The sequence below is a fragment of the Euleptes europaea genome, chromosome 11, assembly GCF_029931775.1.
Source record: "Euleptes europaea isolate rEulEur1 chromosome 11, rEulEur1.hap1, whole genome shotgun sequence".
Taxonomy (NCBI): domain Eukaryota; kingdom Metazoa; phylum Chordata; class Lepidosauria; order Squamata; family Sphaerodactylidae; genus Euleptes; species Euleptes europaea.
Genome location: NC_079322.1, coordinates 72,935,438 through 72,961,095, shown reverse-complemented (window position 1 = coordinate 72,961,095; position 25,658 = coordinate 72,935,438). Strand labels below are relative to the sequence as shown.

Sequence of the window (25,658 nt, the reverse complement as noted above, 5' to 3'; positions counted from 1 at the left end):
TATGCCAGTCTTTGGCCCTTGTGCCCTCGTGGCACCCCTTAGTGGGAGGAGGGGTCTGACTGCTTACATAGGGAGCCAACTAACTCTGGTCACGCTCCATGAACCACCCACGACCACACTGGCATGGCCTGCCCCTCAGTTGCGCGAGAGGCAGCCGCTGCAGAGCTGAGCCAGCTCCCAAGAGTGGTGCAGCAGGCCTGGGGTTCCTGTGCTGGCATAACTGTTCCTTACCCTGGCGTAAGGGTCAGTTGGCTCCCTGAGCCCATTCCCTGCCCCCCCCCTTAGGATTGCGCTGAATGGCTTTAATGTGTTCTGCTCTTAAAAGCTGTTCAAAAGATTATAAAGGACGACTTCTATGTAGTTCTATGATATAATGGAAGGAAACAGGAGCCTACTTTGAAAGGAGGAGAAATAACTACTTCTCCCAATTGAAATGTAGATCAAGCCAGAAATATACTGGTCAAAGACCGCAATACATTTTATGATATCTGGGAAATCTTTATTTACTTTCTTGGTTCCAACTTGGGAGCAAAAAACTGTTCAGGAAAAGAACCCCTCAGAGGGCAAGAGGCATCCTTTATTCCAGATGTATTTCCGGATTAACTCTTTGTCTCACTGTCGATGGCAAACAATTTCCTCCATGTCCAAGTCAGAAGACAGACTGAAACTCATTTTGAAATCATGACTGGAAGAAACAAATGAGACAATTTACTGAAATGATAGTATGCTGTACCAGACACTTGAAAACGTATGATTAATACCATCATCATTAAAATGCGACACTGCTCCCTCTTCTCCATCAATTTATTGGCTAAGGGAAAGCAATCAGAACAACAAATGTAGCTGTAACCTCCCTCTTGTGGGAAAAAGGACAAATTCCCAACATTCTGTAAAAGAAGGTACTTTAATGAAGAGAAGAGGATTTTTCAGGTCAGATAAAAATTTTAGTTTCTCTTTCAATTGCTCTGTTCTTTAAAATCAGAAAAGTCATATAGAATGTTGGTTTTAATAGGAACATACTGACATAAGTAATTTTATTAATATTGTGCTACTTGTTTGCTTGGAGCTATCAAGTGGCTTAATGCAGACATAACACACACGCACACGACTTTTATTACATTGGCTTGATGCTTGCTACTGTGTTTTTTCTTTCCTGTTTGTGTCTAAGATTGGCAGAACAACATAATTCTCACAAACAGGTAGACCGATATCTATTAAATGCCACATAATCTTGCTTTCGCTGAGCAGAAAAGGCTTTTAAATGGTGGCAATTGCTCTGTGCAATAACGGTTATTGTTTGAATCACAGTAACCACTTACATGAAATAAGTAATGGAAATACATAGCAAAACAGAAGCAAAACATTCTGGGTTGAGTTACTGTATATAACAGGCTATCCAATAATCATAAAGGATGATCTGATATGTATTAATTAAAGAACAGCGTATTTATTTACTGAGATGTTCTAATTAGTCACTGTTGTTTATGTTCAATATGCCTAGCTCTTACAATTTATGTGCGGTGCTCAGTGTTTGTCAAGTATGATCTGCCCGAGGCATTTGCATGAATCTTAACCTTCATTTAAGGATAATAAATAGTTTCAAACCTTCCAGTTGAAATCAATATTTATGTGCAGCGCACTGCACACTGTGGATCCAAAGAATGGTTGGTGGATGCTTCTATGTGAGGTGTGGAAAAACCTCTTGCCCAAGGTAATGGCCAAGTGCACTGCGTCCAGCCCACCGTGAGAAGAGCTCTATAGACTCCTGTGGGGATCTCCCGACATGCATGCAAAACTGCCCTCAAGAGAGGGGATGGATCCTGTCCATATTTTAAAACTGCATTACATTATAGCAATTTTCAAAATCGTCTTGTATACACTGAAGAGGTGCTAAAACGAGAGGAAGCAAATGAATATTCAATTCGTATCAAATTAGTTGTACTGGCACTGAAAATAAATACTACATAATAATGTTGGCTCTCTGAGTGCAGACTTAAAAGTCTGCAAGGCAGAATATTGTCTAATTGTTCCTCTCCCTTGGTTTCGTTGAGAAAAACCTTTTTGTGTTATTAGCTTCACAGTGTTTTTACAGGGATGAACTAATTCACCCCTATTTAAAAGTTGATAATGTGGAATTATCACCATCTCCATTTACCCATATTGTTTTGTTTCCTGTAATACCTCCAGAAATCTCCCTGATTACTTTAAAGCTAGAAACCTACTCCTCCCTCTTCTCCACGTCCCATACTGTTACATTTTCTACAGCAGGCGGTAGTGAGGAAGACAAACACATCCTAAGAAAAATGTGGAATTTTGATGAAAGGAGGTGATTTCGCTTGTTTGTTTTTGCCATCTTTGAAAAGATTAACTGCGGAGGGAGGAAACCCCTACGTTCTGCTGAGATGATGTGAATCTGGAGGTTTTCACTGAGAAACGTAAGTTTGCCAAGGGCAGTAGGGAACTACATGGTAGGAAGTATGGGAAAACTGCACGGAACAGTATGGCATAACAATTATATGCCATTATTATGTGAGTTCAAGAGTGCCACTGATCTGTACGAATAAGGCTGTATGAAGTTATATTTTACACATAATTCTAAGTTGATACGAAGTTATTTATTCACTGTATATCTTCCAAGAATAATCCACAGGTTGGTGGGCAGAATGACAACTGAATACATTATGAAGGGTACTACATGTTGCGGTTTCAGTATTTGGATATTGGAATTCAGACAAAATTGTACAAATTTAATTCTTTTGAAATTGTTTTTAGGGGGAAAATTGTTATTATGTTTGAAAAACAACTGTATTAGTACTGCCTTGCTGTCAGTATGTACTTAGGGTTGTCAACCCTGGCTTGCAAAATTCCTATGGAGCGCAGGTTTTAGAATCTATTGCACTGCACATTTCCTTTATTCCTGTAAAATGGATGCTGAGAAAAGGATAATTAGTTGACGCATTAGTTCCATTTATGGTAACTTTGCCTGTTCACTCTGCCGATCGTCATCTGTTAAATCTTCTTTCAGGGTTTGCAAGAGGACCTCAGAAATATTAGCAACATTTATTTCATTTGCATTAAAACTATGTGAACAACCCATCTTGATGGCATGTTGACAGACTAGGTTTTGCAGACTTATTTAAAATTTTTTTGTAGTACACATATATGGTATTTTAATATAATGTAACCTATTTTAAAATAATTCACAGTGGGTAGCCGTGTTAATCTGTCTGCAGTAGTAGAAAAGGGCAAGAGTCCAGTAGCACCTTAAAGACAAACAAAAATATTGTCTGGTAGGGTATGAGCTTTCGTGAGCCACAGCTCACTTCTTCAGATACAGCTAGAATGTGATTCTAGCTGTATCTGAAGAAGTGAGCTGTGGCTCCCGAAAGTTCATACCCTACCAGAAAATATTTTTGTTAGTCTTTAAGGTGCTACTGGACTCTTGCCCTATTTTAAAAGTTAACTTTTATTTATTTATTTAACTATTTTAAAATTTAATTTAGAAATTTAATCGTATTAACTATTTATTGGGTGAAACTTTCAGGATCTTTGAAGTGTGTTTGTTTGTATATTGGGTTAATAGATTCTCAGCCCTCTCTTGAGAAAGCCTAACAAGTAGGGTTGCCAGCTCTGGGTTGGGAAATACATGGAGATTTTGGGGGCGGAGCCTGAGGAGGGCGGGGTTTGGGGAGGGACTTCAATTCCATAGAGTCCAATTGCCAAAGCAGCCATTTTCTCCAGGGGAACTGATCTCTATTGGCTGGAGATCAGTTGAAATAGCAGGAGATCTCCAGCTAGTACCTGGAGGTTGGCAATCCTACTAAGAAGCCTTTGTGCTTTATGGACTATTTTACTGAGAACAAACTGGAAAACTAATATCTGGTTATTCAAGTATTGTTTTACAACATCGGAAGTGGCCTAGTTCAGCCAGCTTAAGTTCTTATGCAAAGTTCTATGCAATGTACATAGCTCTAGTATCCTCAAAGCCAAATGTGTGATTTGCTGATTCCATACTATGGGTAAACTTCCTGGGTGTGTCTGAATTGTGCAGTTTTTCACTATCAGCTTTTCCCCTGCTATAATCAGGAAAAAAAACACTACATTTTGTTCTTATTTGCAGACATAGTGGAAAAGATGCCGTTTTCATTTTCAACGGCTAGTAATTTCCTCCGTTTCACCCCTGAAACCTTAGATGGTATTAGAAAGGGACATGCAGAGAAGAAAGAAAAAGAGAAACGTGGTGAACAGATTGAAGAGGAAATTATTCGACCGCAGCTTGATCTAAAAGCGTGCAAAAAGTTGCCGGCTCTGTATGGAAAACTCCCTCCATGGCTCATTGGGGAACCACTGGAGGATCTGGACCCCTATTACAAAACTCATGAGGTTAATCTTTTTTTCTTTTCTTTTTTTTTGTACTTACAAGATTATTTTGATATAAAATAATTATGTGAGGCTAGGGTTGCCAGCTCCGGGTTGGGAAATACCTGGAGAGTTTGGGGGCGGAGCCTGAGGAGGGCGGGGTTTGGGGAGGGGAGGGACTTCAGTGCCGAGAGGTCAAATGCCAAAGCAGCCATTTTCTCCAGGTGAACTGATCTCTATCGGCTGGAGATAAGTTGTCACAGCAGAAGATCTCCAGCTAGTACCTGGAGGTTGGCAACCCTAAATGCAAGGCATGTAATGAAGTGGTGAAATATGAGCCAATAAATCACATGAATACATATGAAGCTGCCTTATACTGGATCAGACCATTGGCCTAACAAGCTTTATCTACTCAGAGTGGCAGTGGCTCTCCAGGATCTCAGCCTGAGGTCTTTCACTTCACCTACTGCCAGATCCTTTCAATTGGACTTGCCATGGATTGAACCTGGGACCTTCTGCATGCCAAGCAGAGGCTCTTTTGCTAAGCCACAGCCCTCTTCCCTTATGCCCTGGGGATAGGGTTGACATCTCTGGGTTGGGAAATACCTGGAGACTTTTAGGGCGGGGCCTGAGGAGGGCAGGGTTTGGGGAGGTGGAGGGACTTCAATGCCATAGAGTCCAATTGCCAAAGCAGCCATTTTCTCCAGGTGAACTGATCTCTACCGGCTGCAGATCAGTTGTAATAGCAGGAGATCTCCAGCCACTACCTGGAGATTGGCACTCTTTCGGCTGATTGGTTGGAGCCATTAGGGCACACGTGGAAGGTTAATACGACCAGGAATTAAGAAGTGTTTCCATACATTATTCCTTTTGTCATGGGCAGTAGGCTGAATCCCAGTTAAGAATAACTAAGAATATTGGCCAGAACCGTTCATAAATGCGGGGTTTGCAACATTTGTATCAATATTTGCACTCAGTTTTTGAGGCTCATGACATTATTGCAGCAAACATATTGGCTTAAAGCTGGTTGTATTCTAATTATGTATTAAAAAGGATGAGTGATCATGACTCTCAGAGCAAATGTTGCATGAGAATGGGGTGTGCTAAGCCCCTCCCCCATTCCTTTTATCCCAGGGGCTTTAATAGTAGAAGTGAAACTGACTGGAAGAAAAGACCTGGGGGTGGGAGTAGGCATGGGAAAGATTCTGCTCGCCGGAGGCCTCATTTGCCATATAAGACACACCCAATAATAGAGTTCCCCCATCTCCTGCAACATATAAACCCCTCTCTCCAGTCTTTCTCATGGCTTTCATAATGAACACCTTTAGTAATCAGGGTTGCCGGGTCCCTCTTCGCCACCGGCAGGAGATTTTTGGGGCAGAGCTTGAGGAGGGCGGGGTTTGGAGAGGGGAGGGACTTCAATGTCATAGTGTCCAATTGCCAAAGAGGCCATTTTCTCTAGGTGAACAGATCTCTTATCGGCTGGAGTTCAGTTGTAATAGCAGGAGATCTCCAGCTAGTACCTGAAGGTTGGCACTTGGCAACCCTATTAGTGACAGCAAGGATTACCAATTCCAGGTTGGAAAATTCCTGCAGATTTTGGGGTGGAAGGTAGAGGGTAGAGTTTGAGGAGGAGAGGAAGCTCAGTGGGGTATAATGCCATAGAGTCTACCTTCCAAAGCAGCCATTTTCCACAGTGGAACTGATCTCTGTAGTCTAGAGATCATTTGTAATTCTGGGAGATCTCCAGGCTCCACCCAGAGGTTGGCAACCATAGTGAAAATCCCTAGTGCAGTTCTCTGACTGCTGCCATTTAAATGAATGGCTAATCCATCCGTTTTTGTTTTATATATTTGTATTTTTATTATGTTATAATATTAATATTATCTTATGTTAATATAGATCAAACGATGGACAATAGTTCTAAATAAAGTAGGTAGTATAAAAGATGTCCTTCTGGTCCCAGGGGTGTTATCTGCTCATGAGAAGAACCTTTCTGTGAGTAGAAGGTTACCTTTGGAACCAACACAAGGTGCTCTGCTTCTGGGATTGATCACGCCTGCAATTCCAGACTACTTGAGTGTCCTCCCAATTTATGAATTTACTTTATATTAATGTGTTATTTCATTTATTTACTTAATAGATATCAGGGCATGTGCTTTCCAAAATAACAGTAAAATACACTAACATGATACACGCAATAAAATTTGCAAAAGTGCATTCTGTTTATTAACATTTGATTTATTTTGAAGATATATCTGTAGGCAGTAGTGTAATCATGTATGTTCTTATCTTCTAACATTTTCTTTCTATAGGGCATGCGATATTTAAACCCTTTTAATATGTATTTTACAGACGTTTATGGTACTGACATCGAGGAGGAGGATCTTTCGATTTACTGCCAACAAAGCCTTGTTTTTATTTAGCCCTTTCAATCCAGCAAGACGGCTGGCCATTAAAATTTCGTCAAACACATATCCTTTTAGTGCATCTCCCTCAGTCTGACTTATATTAAATTCATGAAAACTGGTATTTGTAATATGTAGTTATTCCCTTCTAAAAATGACTGAGGCATCAAGGAATTCCAGATAAGACAGAGCTGAAGAGATGTATACTAATAAACACATCCTTGGGAACTAGATCTAGTGACTATGTTTTTGGTCCTGTTCAGTCCTAACTGAGTACCCTGTTTAGAAATGGAAATGCATTTTCCTCCAGATTAGACTGGGTAGCAATCTGGGAGATTTCCCCTTCTCTTTGCAGTATTTGGTATGGTATATTTGATTCATTTGAAATAGCAACCTTTGGCACAGTATACCTTGTTCTCTTTTGCCCTGTGCTTCTGGAATTTTTTAATTTGAATTATACTGATTGATCTTCATGGAGTGGATTTATGGACAAGGCGCCCCCAGGTCTTAAGGTGAAGTGTGAAGCATGTGATTCTGTGGTGTAAATTTAACCAATCTTAATATAGAACTTCAGCAGTTAATAAGGAGAAAGAGTACAGTTTATTGTTTGGGATTGACAGGAAATGGGGCAGGATGCGGACAGGATCAGGCTGAGTCAAAATGATGTGGTGCAGATATTTTTGCAAAACTGACCATCTGCATTCTGTAGTAGGTAGAGTTGCCAGCTCCGGGTTGGGAAATACCTGGAGATATTGGGGGTGAAGCCTGAGGAGGACGGGGTTTGGGGAGGGGAGAGACCTCAATGCCACAGAGTCCAATTGCCAAAGCAGCCATTTTCTCCATGTGAACTGATCTCTGTCGGCTGGAGATCAGTTGTAATAGCAGGAGATGATCGGCACTGAGATAACTAGCCAATATTTGGGCATGATTTACAGAGGCAGTCATTGCTTTTCTAAAACTAATAGCACTCTAGTTGCACCTTTAAAGACTAAGATTTGATTCCAGCATACATTTTCATGGACTGGAGGTGCTAGGCCTGGATGTGTTCAGGGCCGCTCAGATAAAAGTGCACCTGGAAGCGAGCATGTGCTTTAGGGTTGCCAGATCCCTCTTCACCACCGGCGGGAGGTTTTTGGGGTGGAGCCTGATTAGGGCGGGGTTTGGGGTGGGGAGGGACTTCAATGCCGTAGAGTCCAATTGCCAAAGCGGCCATTTCCTCCAGGTGAACTGATCTCTATCGGTTGGAGTTCAGTTGTAACAGCAGGTGATCTCCAGCTACTACCTGGAGGTCAGTAATGCTATTGTGCTGGGTCTTGGTGCTGACTAGAACTAAAGCCAAACCTACATTATAAAAAATGTGTGATTGTTAGAAATTTCCTTTAAATTTAGAACAGAGTACTAAGGAGCATTAATCATGATAATTATTGATTATACACAATTGAATGCATATATCGATAACTTTTAAATGTGTTAGTACTTTTTCCTTTCTCAGTAGGGCGCCATTTCCTTAACTAATTATTTACATGGTTCATTGGGTTCATAACATGTGTTGTTGTTGTTAACTCCATCCTTATGGCTGCATCAGATTTACCAAATGGTGACTATTTTGAGTAAGTTACCAACACTTTTTATATACTCTCCTCCAGCTGCAATATACTGATCTAACAGTGCAATCCTAAGCAGAGTTACACTTTTGTAAGTTCACTAAAGTCATTGGGGTTGGAAGGGCATAACAGTGTTTATTTGGCTCTGTAATGGGCTGAACTGGTACAGTGAGGGAAGGCGGCATGGGGTAGCCCGATCTCATCAGACCTCAGAAGCTAAGCAGGGTAGGCACTTGGATGGGAGACCACCAAGGCATACTCTGCAGAGGAAGGCAATGGCCAACCTGCTACTCACTTGCCTTGAAAGCCCCTTGCTGGGGTCTCCATAAGTCTTGGATGGGAGACCACCAAGGAAGGCTCTGCAGAAGGCAATGTCAAACCACCTCTCAATCCATAAAATACACAACAGTAAAATCTTTACCCACTTGTACATGTACATATATCATAAAAAACAAACAAACATATACAACATAATATCAACATGAAATCCCTCCAGCCTGGGAAGGTCCCCTCCACCAACAGTGTTTCTGCGCCATGTTTTTCCTGGGACAGCCTCACTTTTTCAATGGGGGAAAATGCCCCATTTCCCCAAAAAATGTTTTAAAAGGCTGGCCAAAAAACCTCTTTGGATGCGGTGTGGTGGTGCTGTCCCCGGCCGCCACAAAGCTCAGGAATGAGCTGTCCTTCAGCCTTGAGCCAGCTACCTGAAACCAACTTCCACTGGGATCAAACTCAGGTTGTGAGCAGAGCTTGGACTGCAGTACTGGAGCTTCCCACTCTGTGCCACGGGGCTACTGTGTTAGATAAATAATAATATAAAGGATACCTCTTCCCCACCTCACCCTGTAAGACTCCTTGGTTTTCCTCGGCTTTTGTTTGAGAAACAAGCAGGTTGTTATTTACTCCTAATGGCTTTTGCTTTTCTTGTCTCTTTGTTTTTAGGATTTTTTTTGCCATCACTTATACTGTTGAATTTGCAATAAAAGTGGTGGCGAGAGGATTTTTCTGGAAAGAATTCACCTATCTTCGAGACCCGTGGAACTGCCTGGATCTTTTTGTTTTAATTATGACGTATGTTTCAGGGTTCCTTCTTTGCAAGTTAGAGTCACCCTTGAGGTAGAAAGGTAGTCTAGAATGCAGGGATTGTCTCCCCTGTTGAGCACTTAAGGCTGCCATCCTGAAGGGAGGAGCTGAAGCTCCTTAGAAGCCAGCGTGACCCTGTGCTGATATAAGTGCCCCTTTAACCCAGGATAAGGGGCACATACGCTGTCCTGGGGGCAAACACGCCGGCATTGGGGAGCTGTGGAGCTGTGCCGGCCCCCGCCTCCAGCGCAGCCACAATGGCAGGGAATTCCTGGAAGGGAAAGCCTGCGCCGGTGTGGGGGGGGGCATTAGGGTTGCCAACCTCCAGGTAATAGCAAAAGATCTCCTGCTATTACAACTGATCTCCTGGCGATAGAGATCAGTTCACCTGGAGAAAATGGCTGCTTTGGCAATTGGACTCTATGGCATTGAAGTCCCTCCCCTCCCCAAACCCCACCCTCCTCAGGCTCCACCCAAAAAACCTCCCGCCAATAGCGAAGAGGGACCTGGCAACCCTAGGGGGCATCCCGTGGGCGTTCCTGGGGGGTAGAGCTGCCTTTAGACAGCTTCACAACCCCTTTCACCTTGGGAACGCCTGGTTGCGCTGTGGCGTTGCTGCACCACCTTTTTTTGGTGGCACAGCCCTGTTGATTGCAATGGGAGGAATTTTTGTGTTATTTGTTTGTTAACCTCTGGATACCAGTGTGGTTTTAGTGGTTAAGAGCGGTGGTTTGGAGCAATGGACTCTGATCTGGAGAACCGGGTTTGATTCCCCATTCCTCCACATGAGTGGTGGAGGCTATTCTGGTGAACTGGATTTGTGTCCCCACTCCTCCCCATGAAGCCAGCTGGGTGATCTTGGGCTAGTCACAGCTCTCTCAGTCTCACCTACCTCACAGGGTGTCTGTTGTGGGGGGGGAAGGGAAGGTGATTGTAATCCGGTTTGATTCTTCCTTGAGTGGTAAAGAAAGTCAGCATATAAAAACCAACTCTTCTTCTTCTTTTTCCTCTTCCTCTTCCTGTTCTTCTTCTTGAAGCCTCTGAGGAGGCTGCCTATAAATATAGTCTCTTACCTTCCATAAGAGGCCTTGTCTCATCGTAGAGTACTAGCTGCTATTATGACAGAAACTTCAGCTGAAATGCCAAGGCCACTTTCCTGGGAGTAAGCCCCACTGAATGATATGGGACATACTTCTGAGTAGACCTGTTTAGGATTTCTCCCTTCATGTCATGACTTTTGGATGAACGGTGTAAAAATGGTTGTCTTAGACTTGTCTAGAATTCAGGGAGCCTAATGTTGCATGTGAACGACATCTTCGGTTTATGTCAGCAGTTCTTAACTGTTTGGAAGTACCCTAACCATTTTGATCTCCTAGTGAATCAAACCAAAAAAATTTATACATGGTGTGAGATAACCAGTCTGTCTGAAATAAATCCACATGGCAGAATAATTTGAGTTAAGCTTCAGACTCTCTTTGAAAATTTTCCAGAGCAGGCAAGAGCTTATGTACACAAATGGAATACTAGCTGTAATTAGTCTTTAAAAATATTTTAGCATTCTAGTTCTGTGCGGAATCTTTGCTTTGTTTTGCTTTTTTCCTCATTTGCAGATATGTAGCCTTGTGCAGTGTTAAACTGGGCAGCATTTCAGCTCTTCGCATTTTCAAGGTTCTGAGAACTTTTAAAGCCATTTCTGTTTTGCCGGGTAAGAAACTGGTTGTTGTTGTCTATCTATTTTGCTTATTTATTGCCGCTAGCAAGTATCTGGAGCACCTTCTCAGATCAAACCTCTTGATTTCCTCTGTTTAAATCTGAATTCCTTGATTTACAAACACCATAATTTGTAAGCTTGTTTTGATTAAACCACTCAACCCATGAAAAATGAAGGCTGTATGTCTTACCCTACAATGAATGTATCAGTTGTCAGTTCTGGTGAAAGTTGGGAGAGAGGGATTTTTTACAAGGGGAGGAGCTGTGGCTCAGTGGTAGAGCATCTGCTTGGCATGCAGAAGGGCCCAGGTTCAATCCCTGGCATCTCCAGTTAAAGGGACGAGGCAAGTAGGTGATGTGAAAGACCTCTGCCTGAGACCCTGGAGAGCTGCTGCTGGTCCGAGTAGACAATACTGACTTTGATGGACCAAGGGTCTGATTCAGTATAAGTCAGTTTCATGTGTTCATGTGACCAAGTTTCTTAAATTTCTATGGTTCACCTGGTCTTCAAGCATGCTGTGTAAGCTTTTATAACAATTAGATATAACTTCCTTGTCCATGTGACCTGCTTACACTGAGGCTCTGGTCAAGAATAAGCAGTATCAAATTAACTATCTACTTTCTTAAAGCTAAGAGTTTGTTTGTTTCAAATTTAAGAAGAATTTTCAAATAAAATGTTAGCAGCGGTGTATGCTGTTTAAAACATACTAAAATACAAAACAACTTGTGCAAAAGCATACAATTAGCATACAAAGGGGTGTAGGGAGGAACAAATGGAGAATCCCCTCACAAGTCCACAATGTAATTATGATCATGTGAAAGCAGCCTATGCGTATTTTTATAAGGGGGAAAGTGTGGGATTCCGGAAACCTAGATTAATCAAACCGCTATGACCAGAGAGCTACTATCGCAAGCTGAGGGGCAAGAATCAGTCATCATACACTCAGTGATCTAGATCTAAGGATATAGCCTCCAAATTATCTAATGCTTATGGGTTAAAGTCAATACTTTAAATAGCAGCAGAGGGCTAGAGGAAGCTAATTCCAAGCATGGAAGACCTACAAGAAAGTGGTCTTGGCTGTGAGAAAGCAAGCCGTCGCGTTAAGGCCTAGCTGCACCCTGGAAAAGCAACCCTCTCCTCAGAACTCATTACAGTTGTCAGGTTTTTGGATTGCCTTAGCCAGCATGGTGTAGTGGTTAAGAGTGGTGGATTCCGATCTGGAGAACCGATTCCCCACTCCTCCACTTGAGTGGCGGAGGCTAATCTGGTGAACTGGATTTGTTTCCCCACTCCTACACATGAAGCCAGTTGGGTGACCTTGGGCTAGTCACAGCTCTGTTAGAGCTCTCTCAGCCCCACCTACTTCACAGGGTGTCTGTTGTGGGGAGGGGAAGGGAAGGAAATTGGAAGCCAGTTTGAGTCTCCCTTAAGTGATAGAGAAAGTCGGCATATGAAAACCAACTCTTCTTCGACAGTAAAAGTGAGAAATGTAATCAGAGCAGGCTGTTGCTTTTGTCCCCCAGTAGCAGTCTACATCATTTTTTCCTCTTTGTAGGCCTGAAAGTCATTGTAGATTCGCTCTTTCAATCTATCAAGAAACTAGCAAACGTGATGCTCCTGACAGTTTTCTGCTTGAGTGTCTTCGCCTTGGTCGGCCTCCAACTCTTCATGGGCAACTTAAAAAATAAATGTGTCCCCATAAATAAGTCTGAAGAGATAATCACAAAAACTAACAACTGTGTTGCAGGTAAATTGTGTGGACACCCTCCCCCATCTTAAATAAAATATATACTGTTATCGACAATTTTACCACATTGTAGCTATTAGTGCCAATATTTTACTTTACAGACCCCAATTACTGTTATTATTTATTTAGAAGATTTCTAACCTGCCTTTCCAGTAAAGGCAGCTGGCAGTCATAACATTTTCACAAAACTTGCAGAGAATCCACATTCCACAGAAGAACCCCCAAGTTTGGTAAAGATTGGGGCGGGGTGGGGTGGGGGCAATTTTATGTCCCCCAAAGAAGGTGCCCAGGTCCATCCCCCAGAGCTTCCAGTGGGAGGAAAACAGCCTTTTTTCATGATATAGTGAGATTTATAAAATGATGCATGGATTGAAGGAAGTGGATAGAGAGCTTTTTCTCCCTTTCCCATAATACTAGAATTTGGGGGCACTGACTGACAATAGACAGACAAAAATAAGAACTTCTTCATTTCATGAGTAATTACATTGTAGAATTCACTGCCAGAGGATGCAGTGGTTGCCATAATCATGGTTGACTTTGAAAGGAGAAGTCCTTCTGCAGGGTGGTAAGCTGTGAAAACTAAAGGGAACCTCCTCATTCAGAGGCAGCAAACCTCTGGATACCAGCCCTAAGAGGCAACAACATGGGCAAATACATGGCCTGCCAGGTATGCCTTTTTTGTTGGCCCTGCTGGGTAAATGTTTGGCCACTGTCTGAGATGGAATGTAGGACTAGATGGAGCGCTGGTCTGATCTGGCAAGAAAGCTATTATCTCATCTGGCTCAAGTCAAAATATGCAAAGCAAAACTTTGTGACATGTCATACCAGTTTATAAGCCCTTTTGGAGAATTTCAGTAATCACATTTTCATGAGACAATCTACTCCAAAAAAGCATTTTTGGTGAGCCAAATCTTCATTTGTAGTCTAAGGGTCAAACCTGATGTGTCACTGGCGGACACATTTTTGGGTGTATGCCTGTTCCATTTGCATAGAAGGCAGGAGATCTTACTTGCAAATAAAACCAACACACTGGAAACAGAGTTGCCGAACCTTCCCATCTCCCATACTTTGTCCCCTCTCAGTCCCTTGTTCCAAGTACCATGCTGCCTTCCCCACACACTTCTAGTATTGCAGCTTGGAATAGAGAAAAGTAGCTGGAGCAACCTTCTGCAGGGCAGTAAGGCACGGACAAGGAGAAATGTTCCTCACCTACGTTTTCCCTTTACTGAAAGTTGACCTCTCAGCCTTCCACTTTATATTTGAATGAGATGGACCTGCAAATGCCTTAAATAAGACCTTTCATTTGAGAAACCACAGCATAATAAATTGTTCTTTATGGTAAAACTGTGTCCAGTTGAGAATTGTGACTGACTACCTTAAAGCATTTGAAATAACTTTTCTTATTTTTCTTCCAGGGAATGTAACATACTACTTAATGAATTACTCTTGTGATCCACTGTTGTGTTATAATCTCTCAGATTCCAAGTAAGCGTGATCAATGATACTGTAAGGCTCTTGGCCAATGGCCATTTCTTGTTCTGCACACTTATGCAGTTTGCTCTTTCTTGCCAGTGGAGTAGAGATTTGAGGTCAAATTACTCCTCCCACTTACTGCAGGAAGGACTAACCAAATTAGCCGAGTCTGTATCCAGCTAATGTGGAGAGTAACAAACCAGGTCCAGTCTACTCTACAGTTAGGTTGTTTTCATGTCTCTGTACTGAGCACCCCAGCACTTCAGAGCTAGATAGTTCAGTTTCCTATGTATCCTTCCTCTTGTCTGCTCTGCTGTTTGTTCCTTTGTTTACACGGATTGCTTCTATTAAGGACTGCCTTCCTTCTACCTTATTCTATCTGTTACTGTTTCCCTGTATAAACCTTATGAGGGCAAGATGTACTTGCTGCAATCTCTCTCCATCCTAGCCTAGACAGATAGCTAGAATGGCTATTCTTCCTTTCTTATCTATTACATTCCTATAACAACAAGCCTCATGGGGATTTTATTCCTAAAGCTCCATCCTCCTTCCACCATGTAAACAACCTCTAAGCTACCATCTAGAACCTTCCACCCTTTAACTCATATCATTCTTCAATGTCTTCTTCAGGGTTTATGGCAGTTTGGAGCGGTGGACTCTGATCTGGAGAACTGGGTTCAATTCCCCGCTCCTCCACGTGTGCGGCGGAGGCTAATCTGGTGAACTGGATTTGTTTCCCCACTTCTCCACACAAAGCCTGCTGGGTGACCTTGGGCCAGACACACTCTCTCAGTCTCACCTACCTCATAGGGTGTCTGTTGTAGGGAGGGGAAGGGGAAGCTGGTTTGATTCTGCCTTAAGTGGTAGAGAAAGTTGGCATATCAAAACCAACTCTTCTTCTTCTCCTTCTTCTCCTTCTCCAACCTTCTTCTTCTCCTTCTCCTCAGCTGAACTTCAGTCTGTTGTTTACTAAAAAGGTACTGGTGTTGATCTTTAAAGCCCTATATGGTTTGGGACCAACATTCCCAGTAAAAAAACTGGCAACCCTAAACAGCAGCGTGAATGAATTAATACTTCTCTACTCTGTTTTTCTGTTCAAATAGAAACAAAATTTAGCTGTTCAAAATATGCTTCAGAGGGTTATGAATGTTCAAATTGTCTGTAATTTGGATGTGAGGTAAGCAGTCAGATAAATCTCTTTTCCTTGAAAGCTATCAGTAACATATTGTCTGATCTGTTGTTAGTGAAAGCACATGTCCAAGAGACTACTTCTGCAGTAAAACTGGAGATAATCCAAACTATGGATACACAAGTTTTGATCATTTTGGATGGGCATTTCTGTCTTTGTTCCGACTGATGACACAAGATAGCTGGGAAGTTCTATATCGTCAGGTAAAACATGAGATATTTGTTTTGTTTCGGCAGTCTTTTACTCATTGATTACAACTTTTTAAAGCTGTGATGGTGAAAATGTGTTTCATATTTCCTTCATATCCTGTGATACATTTCTTACCATCAATAATTGAATATGTCTGGCAGTCTGTAAAATCTGAGTATTTACTACATTATTCCTGTTAGATAAGTTCACATAATTCCGTTTACTATCACTAGGGAGCCCCTATCTAAAAGTCAATCAAACTCTCAAAGGTCCTAATAATCCGTGCTGACTTCCCCAGATCACCAAGTAGTCCTTCAGGTGCTCACAGATTGATCCCTTTAACATCTGCTCCAGTATCTTCCCTGGGACAAAGGTCAGACCGACTGGCCTGTAGTTTCCTGGGTCTCCCCTCCTTCCTTTTTTGTAAAGTGGGATAACATTTGACCTCCTCCAGTCTTGTGGCACTTCTCCCATCTTCCAGGAATCTGGAAGGTGATGGACAAAGGCTCTGCAAGCTCTCTGGAAAGTTCTTTGAGCTCTCTCGGGTGCACACCATCTGGCCTGGGGGATTCGTAGTCATCCAGTGCAACCAGGCAGGTTCCTCTCAACAACCTCTCTGTCCATGTCAACCAGCAGCCTGGACGCCATTCCTTGCCTGCTGCCATCTCTACATGACCTCATTCTCTTCTTCAGGGAAAAAACGGAGGCAAAATAGGCATTGAGCCTTTCTACTTTCTCTCTGTCCTCTGTAAACTGCTCTGAGACCATAGAGGAGAGGCTACAATATGAAACTGTGCAAAATAAAAATAAATAAATAAAGTAAACCTATGAGGGTCTGCCCAGGTCAATTATTTGTTGTTGTTTTTTACAGGTTATCAGATCATCAGGGAAAAGCTTCAGCATCTTTTTTGTGTTGGTCATCTTTATGTGCTCCTTTTACCTCTTCAATTTAATCTTGGCTGTCGTGATAATGGCATATGAAGAACAACACAAAGCAACAGCTGCCTATACAAAGGCGAGGGAATTGTTACTTCAGGAAGCAAAAGAAATACTAAAGAAAGAACAGGTCTGTAGAAGTTCATTCACCATTTATAAAATTCCAGCTTCAATATCTCATGACTGCCATTCATTAATTCAAGATAGTCAGCTAGTTCCACATAGGGAACTAGTCACTTGACTGAACATTATGAATAAATATTGATTGCAAGAGGGACTGAGGAAGAACTTGTGTGAAGAATTCGAAATGGCCGTATCCCCTCCTGTCTCCGGCTTTAAGCAGTGTGGACTTCTTTGTTGAACCACTTCACATGATGTTTGAATTATTCATGTCCATATAGAGACTTTTTCCATTGAGGAATGTGACACTCACTAGGATAGTTTGGTTGTATAGATTATATGTTAGTCTGTTTACAGTGTTGGTTACTATAGATTTATGTAGCAACTAATACAAGTCTTTGCACTGTAAGTATATATTTCTTCGCTCCTGTGCCAACCTCCAGGTAATAGCAGAAGATCTCCTGCTATTACAACTGATCTCCGGCCAATAGAGATCAGTTCACCTGGCGAAAATGGCCACTTTGGCCATTGGATTCTATGGCATTTAAGTCCCTCCCCTCCCAAACCCTTCCCTCCTCAGGCTCCGCCCCACAAATCTCCCGCCAATAGCAAAGAGGGACATGGCAACCCTAACCCAACTAGAGGGGAGGCAGTCCTGGACTTAATACTCTGCGGTGCTGCCAGCGCCTTAGTGAGGGATGTGGATGTGGTTGAGCAAATTGGCAACAGTGACCCCAATGGCATCAGATTTTATTTATGTGTATGTGGAAAAGTGCCTGGGAAATTTCACACAATTACATTTGACTTTAAAAGAGGGAACTTCTCTAAAATGAGAAACCTGGTAAAAAGGAAGTGGAAAAGAAGAGTTAGGAGGGTTACGTCTCTGGAAAAGGCTTGGGGGTTACTCAAGTCCACAATACTGGAGGCTTGGCTGGATTGTATACAGCAGGTCAGGAAAGGGGGTATTAAGTCCAAGAGGTCACCACCATGGCTAACGGATAAGGTGAAGGAAGCTATTAGAGAGAAAAAAGGCTTCTTTCAGAAACTGGAAGGATTGTCCAAACGAGGCCAACAAAAGCAAATTCAGGGCCATAATGCCCTTTAAATAAGATTTTGTTTGAGGAACAAAAGACTTTAAGAAGTAGTCAAGGCTGCTTTATCAACCAATGCCACCTCAGTCTTATCAGGATTCATGTACTTTAAAAGGAAACCAAAGGCACTTTGGGGATTCTTTGGTGTACACTGTAGCTCAGACAGTGACAAATTGCTTAATAAGGTTCACATTTTAATATAAATTTACCATAGCCCATTGTTTATAATGACTGGAAAATATCTGCTCTGTAATTTGGGCAAAACTGATAAGCTGAGCCTTGAAAACTGCCTCTCTCCAATCTTTCTGCCCTCCTATACTGGAGAACAGGCATTCCTTTCCAATAAGGTACTTACCCATGCTCTTACACGTAGACTGTTTGTTTCAGGAATCAGCTGCCCAAAGGCCCAAGTTATCCCCTGGTGAAAACATGGAAATGCCAGATGTAGAATCCAATGAAAAGGAAAGAAAAAGCAAGAGGAAGAAGAAATTCAAAAAGAAGAAGCCCAAAACATACGGGGAAGATGAAACTATGTTTTATTCAACGCCTGATAAAAATCAAAAGGAGCTGGTAAGTTTTAGGAAGCCCTAGGCTTTAAATACAACACTTAGAAGGAAGAGGAAAATGGATCAGTATTTTTCACTAAATATCAGGCTTCATTTGTACTAAATTTTTATTTTTAGAGATGCAAAAACTAAAAATTCAGCATTTATCAGAATTCCACAAAAAAGGTTTGCCATATTTACATTTTATCAGAATTCCATTGTTCTGGTTTTATCACTTGTTTAAAGGTACATTGCATTGTTGATTAAATGGTGGCATAAAATTTCTGTAAAGGTCAGCATTTGTAAATTCAGTTACTTTTATAGTCCTTGAAATCTATATCATGTCAATTGCATAACAATGTTCTGTGTCTGAAAGCTTCTTAATGCCTTCTGTCAAATACTAAATGCTATGGCAGACCAAATTCTGAACAATATTGTCCAATAAATTAATTTTCACATCTCATCAGAAACCACTGGATGTCAAATGTTGGCATCAAGTATAACATATTTGTATAAATATTTGATATGTATTTAGTGTATATCCAATCTCAAAACTGCCAGAAGAAAATTTTAGGAGAACTTTCAAGGGAGGAGAACACAGTTCCCTCTGGGAATAAATATTCATCTTCAGTCTTCTGTGCAGTCCCGCATTGGGACTGCTCATGCGCAGGCCAGCCAATCAGAAATTTAATGCAGCACAGAGGGAAGAGGGGCTTCAGCTTTCCCTCCCATGCTGTTTTCCCAGGTGGAACCAGTCACAGGAGAGGTCTTTTTGTCCTGCTGTCAGGCTCCACATGTATTCAGTCGCACGATCCCAGAACACATGGAGCCCCACAGAATGGGATTTCCCTTCTGGGATTTCCCTGCTGGCGTGGCAGTAGGGTTGCCAACCTCCAGGTACTAGCTGGAGATCTCCTCCTATTACAAATGATCTCCAGGTGATAGAGATCAGTTCACCTGGAGAAAATGTCTGCTTTGGCAATTGGACTCTGGCATTGAAGTCCCTCCCCTCCCCAAACCTCTCCCTCCTCAGGCTCCGTCCCACAAACCTCCTGCTGGTGGCGAAGAGGGACCTGGCAACCCTACGTGGCAGGGACAGTGGTGGAGGCCATCACAGCTCCATGGCTTCCCAGCGCCAGCATGTTGCCCCTGCACTGGCATCTGTGCCACTTGGATGAGTAGCAGAAGGTTTGCTAATGCATGGTTGGGAAAGGAAGGGTAATAAATTTTGATACTACCACCCCCATGTTGTTCTAGTAGGTCCCAAAACTTGCAGATGTAGCTTTTTGGTTAGTTACAGGTAAGGGGCGGGGGGAGAATTCAGACACAAATGGCAGCGCTTTGGCTCATGCAAGTGGACCTTGGGATCCATGTCCTGCCTCCTAGCAGTTCTGCTACATTGGAAATATACTGAAATGCACTGAATTCTGCTGCTAGTTATTTTGAAAAGAAGTTTGTGGCATTAACCAGTTTTCTTGTTAGATCTCTATAAGGGGCTCATTTTTCTCTCTGCTCCTATATTTGCTCATGGGGGATTGTGTAAATAAATAGTGTCACTTCAAACATTCACTTTTAAATTGTTTTTTTTTTTACTTCCAAAGAAGGAACTATTAATGTCTTATCACCTATCAGCTGACATAGGTAATGATCCATTTCAAAGACAAAAGTTAACAAGCGCAGCAAACGTCCTTAGCAAAAGTATGGGTAAGTCCCTCAGTTTGTTTAGTTAGATTGTAAAAAAAGGAAATTATCCAGATTGGCATTCTTTTTAAGAATTGTTATTGTATACAAGGTGAGCATAACTGGCACATCTGGCTCATGTCCTCAAAAATCTTTGGATTGGATCCAGACGGTGAATAACTAATATGGCTAATTAACACCCATCTCTCTGAACCAAAGCAATGGTATAATCTCAGAGAAAAAGTTGTCCACATATTATATAGGTACTTCAGTGATAGCCAAAAGGGTCTGCCAAACTTGTTTCTCCCTTCTTCTGTAAACAACCTGATTTTGCTTATTCAGTGGTGAATTCATTCTGAAATCCACAGTGTACAGTACTCTTAGGAAGAAGAAGAAGAAGAGTTGGTTTTTATATGCCGACTTTCTCTACCACTTAAGGGAGACTCAAACCGGCTTACAATCACCTTCCCCTCCCTACAACAGACTCCATGTGAGGTGGATGAGGCTGAGAGAGCTCTAACAGAGCTGTGACTAGCCCAAGGTCACCCAGCTGGCTTCATGTGAAGGAGTGGGGAAACCAAACCCAGTTCACCAGATTAGCCTCCGCCGCTCATGTGGAGGAGTGGGGAATCAAACCCGGTTCTCCAGATCAGAGTCCACCGCTCCAAACCACCCCTCTTAACCACTATACCATGCTGGCTGGAGAGTTCCATTGTTTTTAAAGTCAAGACAATATATCAAATGCTGTGTTTCCTGTCATACTACATAAGATGCTTCACTGTAGTACAGGTTTTGAATTTTTTTTAAAAAAAAAACCTGTGCAGTATAGCTAGATCAAGCCCAGTAGGACTTTCGAGACCAACGAGATTTTCGAGGTATAAGCTTTCAAGACTCAAAGCTCCCTTCATCAGATAGTTATCAGTTGTTATATCTCTTTCTGAGATATTGTTTATTCTTACCTGGACAGAGACGATAAGGAATGGCTTGTATATGTTGTTGAATTTTCCTGAGGGTTGTGGCAGATACTTTCAAGCTGCATGCATGTATATGATTAAAAAATTGCCAGTGTTGAAATTATTATCTAACCACACAAATTAACAAATGTACCTATAATTGTGTTCCTGTTGTTTAGAATGGGAAGAGTCAAAGATTGAAATCCCTCCAGGATTGAAACGTGCTGCACAAAAGTATCTAATTTGGCAATGTAGTCCACTCTGGTTGCGCATAAAGGAAATGGTGAAGAAAATAATCATGAATCCTTTTACTGAAATCTTTATCACACTGTGTATTATAGTGAATACCATAATAATGGCTTTAGAGCGTACAGTCTTATGTCCAGACCAAGTTAGATATGCAAACTACGTAAGTCAACACCATATTTAACTGCATACCAAAATTTGTCATGTTTACTGTTTGACTCTGGGATGATTTTAATGCTTTTAAAGTGTATTTTGTACCTAGAGATTTCACAATCCTACTTGAAATCAAGCATCCACGTAGCAAAGTGACTATCAGGTTAAAGAAAAGAACATAAAAACAATACTTTTTTTTCATAAAAACAATACTTGACGGACTTTGGTCTGATCCAGCATGGCCTTTCTTATGTTCTTATATCACATGAGCATGCCTATTATATTAGGTGCTGTAGAGCACAGGCAGGACAATGCTGCTGCAGTTGTCTTGTTTGTGGGCTTCCTAGAGGCACCTGGTTGGCCACTGTGTGAACAGACTGCTGGACTTGATGGGCCTTGGTCTAATCCAGCAGCGTTTTTCTTGTGAATAGTGGTCATGATGCATACCTATCCTTTATGTATCAGAGGAGCATGCCTATTACATTAGCTGCTGTAGAGCACAGGCAGGACAATGCTGCTGCAGTTGTCTTGTTTGTGGGCTTCCTAGAGGCACCTGGTTGGCCACTGTGTGGACAGACTGCTGGACTTGATGGGCCTGGGTCTGATCCAGCAGGGCCTTTCTTACGTTCTCAAAAGTTTCAAATGAAAATTGCCAAGCCTGATTATGGACATTTCTCATGGGTTCTGATTCACATGACACTACTGGCAGCTTTCTTATTTACTTGGTCAAATGGTGGATGAAGACCCTTATTCAATAAAATTAAAGGAATGTGTGATGAAAAGATGCCGCACGCCCATCCCCGATACCCTGGCTGAGCACCTGGGGCCCGTGGTGAGGTGGTTAAAACAGACTCGGCTGAAACTGATTCCAGTAAAGGCAAAGGTCCTTTGCCTGGGCTGGATCAGGGGAGTCAGCTCCCATCTCATGATGCTGTGCAATTAGTTCTTTCTACCCCTGACAGGAGTTTGGGAGTTATTTTAGATGCCTCCCTTACGTTAGAGACCCTGGTTTCAAATGTTGTCTGGGCAGCATTTTTCCACCTTCATCGTGCCCGGCAATTAACCCCCTGTCCCACTCTGATCTAGCCTCAGTAATCCCTGCAACTGTCACCTCCAGACTAGACTACTATAATGTGCTCTATGCAGGGCTGCCCTTGAGACTGCTCTGGAAATTACAATTGGTCCAAACTGCAGCTGCACACATTCTTAATGGGCACACAGCCTCCCCAAGCCACACTGCGGCAGGGAGGGGACAAGACAGAAATCAGATGAGATTAAAAAAAAAAAAACATTTTATAGCCAGAGCTGTTAGGTACAAGTCACTTCAAAATGTGGTGGGGAATTGCTTGGTTCCTACGTTCCTTCCAGATGAGGAATGTTTCTTAGGTACAAGGTAGTGCAGCAGAACCGTGGATAGAGAAGCACAGTTCATATACAAATTTGATCCTGGAGTAGCAGTAGGGTCACCAACGTTCAGGGACTAGCTGGAGATCTCCTGCTATTACAACTGATTTCCAACCGATAGAGATCGGCTCCCCTGGAAAAAATGGCCGCTTTGGCAATTGGGCTCTAGGACATTGAAGTCCCTCCCCTCCCCAAACCCCACCCTCCTCAGGCTCCGCCCCAAAAACCTTCCGCTGGTGGCGAAGAGGGACCAGGCAACCCTAAGTAGCAGCAATGAATATCAATAATAAGTGCAACGCATAAGGGCCTCTGTTAACTCAGAGCTGGTTTGCACAATGGGAGGGGAGGCTGCTATGGCTTGTCGCTTTAGAAAAGGAATGAATGTGCTTCATTGTTAAGGAGCACCATACTATCATAGGATGGAATAGTAGGCATTCTAGCTATCTATCTAGAGCAGGATGGAGAATGATAGATTACATCTTGCCCTAGTCCAGGTTAGACAAAGGAGCAGAAAGAAAGTCAGCCAGAAGGCAGGAAGTTTCATAGGCCATTTATGCAGGGTCAATTTTGATACTCATTCAAAGCTCTTTTTTAAAATGCGACCTTTAAAAAGCCTATTCACGGTCCCACCGCAAAAGGAGAAATTCCACCCCACCCCGCTTATCTGCTCCTTCGTTTCTTTGTTTGCATAGCCATTAGCATTGCAGGTTGCATAGCTAATGCACAGCTATGATTTTGCATGCTTCTTTGAGGGGATTCTTCGCGCCCGAGGCGGAGCAAACTGAAAAGATCATGTTAAAGGGGCTCCTAAGAAATGCGAAGCAGGTATGTGCCGGCTTCGCAGTCACTTCCTGAATGACAGTTCAGCGTGCAAAACTCAAAAAAATATGTGGGGCACTTAAGCCTGGAACGCGCTGCTAATTACCAAGCATAAATGGCCTAAGTTGCAGTCTGGATAAGCAAAGAGACAAAAGCAGTGGAAGAGACAAAAAAGGATGTAGAGGAAACTGACCTGTCCACCTTACTAGCTGTACTGACCCCTCTGGAATACTCGGTACAAAAAGACGTTTTATAGTCCTTCAGTAACATTCACAGCTGCTATAACTGCGCAGTTTTCTGTTATTTACTGTCTCCTACATTCTTGTTTCTGTGCTGTCTTAATTTATCTCGCAGGTTTTCACCAGCATTTTTATAATAGAAATGATCTTCAAAATCATTGCCCTTAACCCATACTACTATTTTCAGAGGGCTTGGAACATTTTTGACTTCTTAATCGTTATCGTAGGCATAGTAAGCTGGGCAACCGGAATACCACTTGCATTTTTCAGACTGGTAATGAATATATTTTTTCATTATTATAGTAAATATAAATATTCCATATGAAATTTCTGAGGCTGCTTTCCCCGAAGTTATTTTGTTTGGGTGATCTTTGTGTATGTGGCAAAAATGAATTGGTGAGGAAGAGTTGGTTTTTATACCCTGCTTTTTTCTACCTTAAGGAGTCTCAAAGTGGCTTACAATCATATTCCCTTCCTCTCCCCACAACAGGCACCTTGTGAGTAGGTGGGGCTGAGAGAGTCCTGAGAGAACTGTGACTAGCCCAAGGTCACCCAGCAGGCTTCATGTGGAGGAGTGGGGAATCAAACCTGGTTCTCCAGATTAGAGTCTGCCGCTCTTAACCACTGCATCACGCTGGTTCTCTTAACCACTAAACCCACTGGCAGAAGGTGGGACTGGACTATAAGGCGTAGCCATGTCCCCAGAATTCTACCAAGCATATTTATTCTTGTGAGGGGGAAGGGAACCAACAGCAGAGAGGACCTTCTTCCTGAAGGACTGGATGCTTCTGAACAGGTTTAGGAGTAATTTCTGTAGTAATTTTCGGTATCTCTTCAGATGTGAATTGCTCTAGCAGGGAAAGCTAGCTGACTGTAGTCTTGAAGGATATGTTATGAGCCAGGCCTAATTTTGGGGTTTGGATTGACTCCTAATGAAACTTACATTGTTGTAGAAGTCCTAATTTAAACCCCCTAGTTCTGAACCCCATGGTCATGGGGCCATTAAGAGATAGTTGCAAATTGGTGGCGTGCAATTATTATCATTATTATTAATATTAGTGCCAAACTTTGCCACTATATTTAATCTTATTGTAAATTCACATTCTGCTGTAATTTTGCATGATCAGGGCTGAATCAGAGTACAGCTGTTTTATCTGCTGACCAGTTTCTTGCAGTTTTTAAATTTATACATGTAATATTGAAAAAGCTGCATCTAACTCCTCCTTTTCTGTTGCTGTTTTCTTCTCTCTCTTTTTTTAACAGCTGAGAATCTTCAAGTTATCCAAATTTTGGCCAGCCTTGGATAAACTCATGAAGATCATGCTGAAATCAGTGGGGCCGCTGGGCAACCTCACGCTCGTTCTGATCTTCACCATATTTATTTTTGCTTTGGTTGGCATGCAGGGTTTTGGGAACTATTACAATGTAACTGGGAATAATGATTGTGAAATTGTACCAAGCTGTAACCGTACAAGTGAGAGAAAAATTTGTGTATTACGTTGGCACATGAAAGACTTCTTCCATTCATTTCTTATTATATTCCGAATTCTGTGTGGAGAATGGATTAATACCATGTGGGACTGTATGCGAATAACCAAGAAAGAAGGATGGTGTATCATTCTATTCATGACGGTCCTGGTGGTGGGAAACCTAGTGGTGAGTTTTCAAAGATTTTCATAGTTCTGGGGGACATATGGGTGCTTCTTCAC

General features: G+C 42.2%; 1 protein-coding gene across 1 annotated transcript in view; it reads left to right on the top strand.

Moving 5' to 3' along the window:
• The first annotated feature begins 4,134 nt into the window (after positions 1 to 4,134).
• The window catches only part of LOC130484228 (sodium channel protein type 5 subunit alpha-like), a 44,418-nt gene continuing 22,894 nt past the window's right edge, over positions 4,135 to 25,658 (top strand). The window contains exons 1-9 of the mRNA XM_056857129.1: positions 4,135 to 4,383; positions 6,715 to 6,833; positions 8,291 to 8,377; positions 9,314 to 9,442; positions 11,065 to 11,159; positions 12,721 to 12,912; positions 18,284 to 18,480; positions 24,065 to 24,223; positions 25,213 to 25,605. Of these exons, the coding sequence (XP_056713107.1) occupies positions 4,135 to 4,383; positions 6,715 to 6,833; positions 8,291 to 8,377; positions 9,314 to 9,442; positions 11,065 to 11,159; positions 12,721 to 12,912; positions 18,284 to 18,480; positions 24,065 to 24,223; positions 25,213 to 25,605 (1,620 nt within the window). The remainder of the gene's footprint in view (positions 4,384 to 6,714; positions 6,834 to 8,290; positions 8,378 to 9,313; positions 9,443 to 11,064; positions 11,160 to 12,720; positions 12,913 to 18,283; positions 18,481 to 24,064; positions 24,224 to 25,212; positions 25,606 to 25,658) is intronic.